The 8,801-nt window shown below is 45.2% G+C and overlaps 1 protein-coding gene across 1 annotated transcript in view; it reads left to right on the top strand.

The window, feature by feature from the left end:
- Window positions 1-2,606, top strand: part of napab (N-ethylmaleimide-sensitive factor attachment protein, alpha b) — a 15,029-nt gene extending 12,423 nt beyond the window's left edge. The window contains exons 6-11 of the mRNA XM_029773910.1: window positions 353-408; window positions 1,136-1,220; window positions 1,319-1,423; window positions 1,520-1,588; window positions 1,742-1,792; window positions 2,452-2,606. Of these exons, the coding sequence (XP_029629770.1) occupies window positions 353-408; window positions 1,136-1,220; window positions 1,319-1,423; window positions 1,520-1,588; window positions 1,742-1,792; window positions 2,452-2,553 (468 nt within the window). The 3' untranslated portion in view covers window positions 2,554-2,606. The remainder of the gene's footprint in view (window positions 1-352; window positions 409-1,135; window positions 1,221-1,318; window positions 1,424-1,519; window positions 1,589-1,741; window positions 1,793-2,451) is intronic.
- The last annotated feature ends 6,195 nt before the right edge of the window (window positions 2,607-8,801 follow it).

The raw sequence follows: 8,801 nt of genomic DNA, 5'->3' as shown, positions 1-8,801 counted from the left end.
GTGAGGGAGGGGCTGTGAGGGTCAGGTGTGAGGGGGGGGACTGTGAGGGGGGGACTGTGAGGGTCAGGTGTGAGGGGGGGGACTGTGAGGGGGGGACTGTGAGGGTCAGGTGTGAGGGGGGGGGACTGTGAGGGGGGGACTGTGAGGGTCAGGCGTGAAGGGGGGGACTGTGAGGGGGGGACTGTGAGGGTCAGGCGTGAAGGGGGGGACTGTGAGGGGGGGGACTGTGAGGGTCAGGTGTGAAGGGGGGGACTGTGAGGGGGGGACTGTGAGGGTCAGGTGTGAGGGGGGGGGGACTGTGAGGGGGGGACTGTGAGGGTCAGGCGTGTCTAAATGTTGTGTCTGTCTGCAGGCTATAGCTCACTATGAACAGGCGGCAGACTACTACAAAGGAGAAGAGTCCACAAGGTAGGAACCGTAGACAATATATCCATTTTTTTGGTGAGTAGTGCATTCCCACTCCTTAACCGGGCAGCTTCATTAAAGAGCTGGAATAGTGTTGGTGGGGTCAAAGGTCAGTGGTCCGGATTCCGACCCACTCCGACATACATGTGCCGGGGTCAGCAGCTTCTACCGCTCTATGGGGTTTTATATCTATGGTGGGAGCTATGGAGAGACAGAAATGTAATGAATAGAGCCGGCGTGACCCCTTACTGTGACCCCTTACTGTGAGCCCTTACTGTGAGCCCTTACTGTGAGCCGGCGTGACCCCTTACTGTGAGCCCTTACTGTGAGCTGGCGTGACCCCTTACTGTGACCCCTTACTGTGACCCCTTACTGTGACCCCTTACTGTGACCCCTTACCGTGACCCCGCGTGACCCCTTACCGTGACCCCTTACTGCGAGCTTATTGAGACCCTGTTTTATTTGGATTCTGTCCTACTGAATCAGACCCTGTTTGATTTGGGTTTTGTCCTACTGAATCAGACCCTGTTTGATTTGGGTTTTGTCCTACTGAATCAGACCCTGTTTGATTTGGGTTTTGTCCTACTGAATCAGACCCTGTTTGATTTGGATTCTGTCCTACTGAATCAGACCCTGTTTGATTTGACTGTATTTGTTTTGTGACTGGTTGTCATAATCTCTCTGTCTCTCTCCCTGTACCTCTACCTCCCTTTTCTCCTTGTTCTCTCAGCTCTGCTAACAAGTGCCTTCTGAAGGTGGCTGTCTATGCAGCTCAGCTGGAGCAGTACCAGAAGGCCATAGAGATCTATGAACAGGTGACAGCTGACTAAACACTGTTGCAGGAGGCAGTTCCTTGTAATTGTTATCGACTGTTAACAATCCTGTTTCGGTCTGTGTGTGTGTTTTTTTTAAGGTTGGGACCAATGCGATGGACAGCACACTGCTAAAGTACAGCGCTAAGGACTACTTCTTCAAGGCAGCTCTCTGCCATTTCTGTGTGGACATGCTCAATGCCAAAGTAAGCCCTAAAACTGACTTCTGTCTGTTTTTGAAATCCTCCATGAGGTTTCTAGGTTTCCTGTCTGACTAAACTGCTCTATCTCCTGCCATCTAGCTGGCCTTGCAGAAGTATGAAGAAATGTTCCCTGCCTTCTCAGATTCTCGTGAATGTAAACTGCTGAAGGTAAGGAAGTAGGTTGTTTCTGATACGGTCTCTGTTTAGTCTTTTCTAACCCCTTCATCTTTACCAAGCTGATTCAACTTTTTGTCTTTTCTCTAAACCTTTCAACTCCAAAATATGTTTTCTAATACGATAAATGTCTTTATTTCTCTGCAGAAACTTCTAGATGCGTGTGAAGAACAGAATGTTGATGTATATACTGATGCAGTGAGTAGAACTCGGTCTTGTTTTGTCTTTATTTGTGAATGAGGAAGTCATTTTACTGATGTCATGAAAAGATAGCAAACGCTGAACCGTCACTAAGGAAGTCCGACATGAGCTAAAACTGGAACTCACAGAGGAAGTCTGACATGAACTAAAACTGGAACTCACAGAGGAAGTCTGACATGAACTAAAACTGGAACTCACAGAGGAAGTCTGACATGAACTAAAACTGGAACTCACAGAGGAAGTCTGACATGAACTAAAACTGGAACTCACAGAGGAAGTCCGACATGAACTAAAACTGGAACTCACAGAGGAAGTCCGACATGAACTAAAACTGGAACTCACAGAGGAAGTCCGACATGAACTAAAACAAGAAACTGAAATCAATTACTAGAAACTGGAAGTTAACTTGTTTTCTTGTCTCACCTCTCTCCCTCCCCATCCGTCTCACCTCTCTCCCTCCCCATCCGTCTCACCTCTCTCCCTCCCCATCCGTCTCACCTCTCTCCCTCCCCATCCGTCTCACCTCTCTCCCTCCCCATCCGTCTCACCTCTCTCCCTCCCCATCCGTCTCACCTCTCTCCCTCCCCATCCTTCTTCTCATCACTCTTTCTCTCTGTCTATCTGTCTCCATCTCCCCTCCTCCATCTCTCTCTCAGGTGAAGGAATATGACACTATCTCCAGGTTGGACCAGTGGCTGACCACTATGCTCCTCCGCATCAAGAAGACCATAGAGGAAGATGAGAGTGACCTGCGTTAATGGTCGTGATGTCACTAGACCCCCCCCCCCTAAACCCCCCCTCAGACCCCCTAAACCCCCCTTCAGACCCCCTATCCCCCCTCATACCCCCTAAACCCCCCTTCAGACCCCCTATCCCCCCTCAGACCCCCTATACCCCCTCAGACCCCCTATACCCCCTCAGACCCCCTAAACCCCCTCAGACCCCCTAAACCCCCTCAGACCCCCTAACCCCCCCCTCAGACCCTAAATCCCCCCTCAGACCCCCTATACACCCCCTCAGACCCCCTATACACCCCCTCAGACCCCCCCAGACCCACTATAACCCCCCCAGACCCCCTAAATCCCCCCTCAGACCCCCTATACACCCCCTAAACCCCCTCAGACCCCCTATACCCCCCTTCAGACCCCCTATACCTCGGCGCTCTATTGTCCCTGTAATCACTCAATGCAAATACAGTGGAGAATCAAATCAAACACTTCCTGAGAGCCCTGGCAGTCAAAGTTTGAGCTGAATAGGATCACCTGTTGAGCAGCGAGAGCCAGCGAGAGCCAGCGAGAGCCAGCAAGAGCCAGCTCCTCATAGCTGGTTGATGCACGGAGTTAAATATGTGCTCTGTTGGGGCAACATTTCTACAGCCTATGCTATGCAATTGCGTGAGAAAACAGTTTTGATGGCCTCTATTAAAAAGAGGAGGATCCTATCAACTTTCTATAGGCGAGGCCTACTATATTTATTTCTCAACTTTCCTATTATTAAGCACATTGCTTTGCCTTACAACCAGAGTAGCCTACTTGGCTGTCATGAAAATGAACCATGGGAAAAGCGTCCTCCATTTGCCGTTGAATACATGCATACAGATGACTTTTTTTATTTAAAAAAAATTGCCCGTTCAGACGATGAATGGGCCATGATAACGGCCCATTCTGATAAAGGCCCATTCTAAATCAGAACTCATTTCACACACATTATTTAGTATTTGTAAAGACCAAATTAAACGGAAAATAGTCTGATGTGAAAATATTATCACTTGGGAATGATACCAAAATTATTATTATTATATAAAAATTCTTCATTAATAAATCATTTATGGTGTAGGCTATATTAAACGGATTTATGAGACTTTTTAAAATGTCGACGTTCCAATAGAAGCACGACAACGATGGTCCTGGTTCAGTGGCGTGTCGGCCCGGAGATGCTTAGTGTGTTCATGTTCATTAACGCTCAGCGTGAGACCCGCAGTTATTTCCATGACATTTACCAGTTGACAAAATGTACCGACCGTCACAGCCCTTCCCCAGGGTTTCCCAAACTCAGTCCTCTGGACCACAAGGGGTGCATGTTTTGGTTTTTCACATTACACAGCTGATTTTTTATTTTTTTTTAAATAACAAACTAAGCATTCAGCTTTAAATATTTTGAATGCGCTGTTTAGTGTCAGGGCAAAAACCAAAACGTTGGGGGTCCTAAGGACCAAGTTAGGGAAACGCTGCCAAACCCCCCCTGGCTGGCTCAGGCCCTACACCCTGGCTGCCTCGGGCCCTACACCATGGCTGCCTCGGGCCCTACACCCTGGCTGCCTCGGGCCCTACACCCTGGCTGCCTCGGGCCCTACACCCTGGCTGCCTCGGGCCCTACACCCTGGCTGCCTCGGGCCCTACACCCTGGCTGCCTCGGGCCCTACACCCTGGCTGCCTCGGGCCCTACACCCTGCTAGCCTCAGGCCCGACACCCTGGTAGCCTCAGGCCCGACACCCTGGTAGCCTCAGGCCCGACACCCTGGCTTCTGCTCTTCTCCTTACTCTTGTGCCTTTTTACAGCAGAAAGCTCATCTCGCCTTTGCAGTGTATCTCCTCTCGTCACCCCGGTGTTGATCAGTCATCAACGCTAGTCCTAGTGCCTCTCCTGTTCCACAGACCCACCGTCGGTGTTTTACAGAGCTAGCCTCTCCTGTTCTGCTGAACGTGGTGCAAAACTGTACCGCCGGGCGAGTGATATCTGTGGTTATCTGTTCCACTGCAGACGCTAATGAACACTAACTTGTAGACTTGTACCATAGTGGGAGAGTTACTGCAGAGTGCCTTCAGAATGAAACCAGCCCAATCATAATGTTCTGTGGACTACACACTACGAAGTGCAGAGCCAATCGTAAGGTGAATATCCTTGATTTAAACTCTGTACTCTTCCTGCTTTGGGACACCTCAGGAACGCTGGACTGCTGAACCCGATTTTAGAAATACATTTATTCACACAGTGGCCTTGGAAAGACCTTCTAATATTGATAATACAATGTAATTTATAAAGTATTTTAAGACAAGATTACAGAGAAACACCATAGCAATGATATAAATGAATAAATTGCCCATACAGATATAAACCTAGTTAAGGTTTTAAATGATTTTTGCAGTGTTACATTCTATTCCAATTCTCTTATTTTCCTTCAATGATGCTTGTGTTTTATGTCCACTCACCTCCTCTCTACTTTGTGTTACCCACTATACTAGTTTACTATACTTATTTTTATTGGAAAGCTATTGATTTCAACTTATTTTGACATGTAAAGATGGACAAGCTTTTGATTTTGATTTAAAGGATGTTGTTTTTGTCCGTGTGTAAGGATTCGGACTCTTTCTCTTCCCTACAGACGAGCAAAGATTAATGAACCTGTAAAGAGAGAAGGTTGTGACTCTGTAATTAGAAGAAAATTATTAAATTGTTGTGGAAAATAAAACGTATGATCATGTTGTTTGACGACGACAAACTGAATTCTTCAGCTGCTCTTATCTAAACCGTCCGTGCTATATCGATGAATCTTACTCCATTTGAAGTTAAAATGTAAAAAGGTTTAGTTAAGCAGTAGAGTTTAGGGTAAAGACATCTGAAGAATTGTAAATAGCGTTGACCCTTAAGAAACTAATGTCAGAGGGTGTAGCGTTTGACCGGAAGCAAGGACTATGGGTAGCCAAGCAACATATGCAATTTATAAAGATGGTGGATAAGGAAAATGAGTTCTCTATTCGCTATCGTCATGGAAATTCATACTGAGAGAGAGAGACTGTCATTTCTTCAATCATCTGTTTATTTCATATTGATTAATTATTGCAATAATAATAACCCTTGAGTGTTGGACTGAGTAACCTAACCTTTACACAAATGCAGAGTTCTTTATATAGCTGACACTAAGAATGCTTAGTCATGGAGACCAAGGAGCATCATAATCCACTCTGGGTTCATCCTATCTTAGTTTCCCAGATGCAAGGACGATTTAGAGACAATGAGGGATTGTTCTACCCCCTAAACTATCTCTAGTAAAACACATTCTTGTCTATGTAATGCAGTCTTTAACTCATTTTGTCAGTTCAAGCCATCTCTGGTGACCATACGTCCAGATTAGCTGCAGGGAACTAGAGTGGAGACCTTAACAAACACAGACACTAGTAGGACAGAAATGTCTTACTATTAGTTAAATATTAATTGTTAACCATTAATAACAAATAGATCAGGTAAATACAGAATCACCCTATCTCTATGGAGCTATCTTTGTAGCTGTGCCATCATAGAGTCTGTGACAGCATGGGCAGTGTCATTGAGGCTCTCTCTATCTCCATTTTGAAGTTGTACATGTTCTTCTTCACGATTGGCTGATCCCTCCTGATGACTCGGTTGGACATGACTCCAACATGGCCACCAGGAGGGATCAGCCAATTAAGTTGGAAATCCCACCCAGTTGACTACATTAAAAATGGTGGAAGCCCTCAATGGCACTGCCCATGCTTTTGGCCACTAGAGGCTTCTATCATTCTCTATGCATAGTTCATACAGGCCTCTATCATTCTCCTATGCATAGTTCATACAGGCCTCTATCATTCTCCTATGCATAGTTCATACAGGCCTCTATCATTATCTATGCATAGTTCATATAGGCCTCTATCATTATCTATGCATAGTTCATACAGGCCTTTAGCAATTGGGGGGAGGGGGAGGGTGTCTCTACTTGAGCCAACGATGGTGAGGTGGGGCTGCGATCTGGTCTGCTTATTGCCCCCGCCCTGCCGAAGGTGGTTCTGTTGCCAAGACTACATGTAACGTCTTCATGTTGGCAAAGGAACCTCTCTGGGGCGGGGATAATAAGCAGACCAAATCAAAGTTAATTTGTCACGTGCGCCGAATACAACAGGTGTAGTAGACCTTACAGTGAAATGCTGAATACAACAGGTGTAGTAGACCTTACAGTGAAATGCTGAATACAACAGGTGTAGACCTCACAGTGAAATGCTGAATACAACAGGTGTAGTAGACCTTACAGTGAAATGCTGAATACAACAGGTGTAGTAGACCTCACAGTGAAATGCTGAATACAACAGGTGTAGTAGACCTCACAGTGAAATGCTGAATACAACAGGTGTAGTAGACCTCACAGTGAAATGCTGAATACAACAGGTGTAGTAGACCTCACAGTGAAATGCTGAATACAACAGGTGTAGTAGACCTTACAGTGAAATGCTGAATACAACAGGTGTAGTAGACCTCACAGTGAAATGCTGAATACAACAGGTGTAGCCCTACCAGTGAAATGCTGAATACAACAGGTGTAGTAGACCTTACAGTGAAATGCTGAATACAACAGGTGTAGTAGACCTCACAGTGAAATGCTGAATACAACAGGTGTAGTAGACCTCACAGTGAAATGCTGAATACAACAGGTGTAGTAGACCTCACAGTGAAATGCTGAATACAACAGGTGTAGTAGACCTTACAGTGAAATGCTGAATACAACAGGTGTAGTAGACCTTACAGTGAAATGCTGAATACAACAGGTGTAGATCTCACAGTGAAATGCTGAATACAACAGGTGTAGTAGACCTTACAGTGAAATGCTGAATACAACAGGTGTAGTAGACCTTACAGTGAAATGCTGAATACAGCAGGTGTAGTAGACCTTACAGTGAAATGCTGAATACAACAGGTGTAGTAGACCTTACAGTGAAATGCTGAATACAACAGGTGTAGACCTCACAGTGAAATGCTGAATACAACAGGTGTAGTAGACCTTACAGTGAAATGCTGAATACAACAGGTGTAGTAGACCTCACAGTGAAATGCTGAATACAACAGGTGTAGTAGACCTTACATTGAAATGCTGAATACAACAGGTGTAGTAGACCTCACAGTGAAATGCTGAATACAACAGGTGTAGTAGACCTCACAGTGAAATGCTGAATACAACAGGTGTAGTAGACCTCACAGTGAAATGCTGAATACAACAGGTGTAGTAGACCTCACAGTGAAATGCTGAATACAACAGGTGTAGTAGACCTCACAGTGAAATGCTGAATACAACAGGTGTAGTAGACCTCATAGTGAAATGCTGAATACAACAGGTGTAGTAGACCTCACAGTGAAATGCTGAATACAACAGGTGTAGTAGACCTTACAGTGAAATGCTGAATACAACAGGTGTAGTAGACCTCACAGTGAAATGTTTACTTACAGGCTCTAACCAATAGTGCAAAAAATGTATTAGGTAAACAACAGGTAAGTAAAGAAATAAAACAGTTAAAAAGACAGGCTATATACAGTAGAGAGGCTATATACAGCAGCGAGGCTATATACAGTAGAGAGGCTATATACAGTAGAGAGGCTATATACAGTAGAGAGGCTATATACAGCAGCGAGGCTATATACAGTAGAGAGGCTATATGCAGTAGCGAGGTTATATACAGTAGAGAGGCTATATACAGTAGAGAGGCTATATACAGTAGAGAGACTATATACAGTAGAGGCTATATACAGTAGAGAGGCTATATACAGTAGAGAGACTATATACAGTAGAGAGGCTATATACAGTAGAGAGGTTATATACAGACACCGGTTAGTCAGGCTGATTGAGGTAGTATGTACATGTAGATATGGTTAAAGTGACTATGCATATATCAAATCAAATGTATTTATATAGCCCTTCTTACATCAGCTGATATCTCAAAGTGCTGTTCAGAAACCCAGCCTAAAACCCCAAACAGCAAGCAATGCAGATGTAGAAGCACGGTGGCTAGGAAAAACTCCCTAGAAAGAAACCTAGAGAGGAACCAGGCTATGAGGGGTGGCCAGTCCTCTTCTGGCTGTGCCGGGTGGAGATTATAACAGAACATGGCCAAGATGTTCAAATGTTCATAAATGACCAGCAGGGTCAAATAATAATAATTACAGTGGTTGTCGAGGGTGCAACAGGTCAGCACCTCAGGAGTAATTGTCAGTTGGCTTTTCATAG

The sequence above is a fragment of the Salmo trutta genome, chromosome 13 (genome assembly GCF_901001165.1).
Source record: "Salmo trutta chromosome 13, fSalTru1.1, whole genome shotgun sequence".
In the NCBI taxonomy this organism is placed as follows: Eukaryota; Metazoa; Chordata; class Actinopteri; order Salmoniformes; family Salmonidae; genus Salmo; species Salmo trutta.
This window is presented reverse-complemented; position numbering and strand designations above follow the sequence as displayed.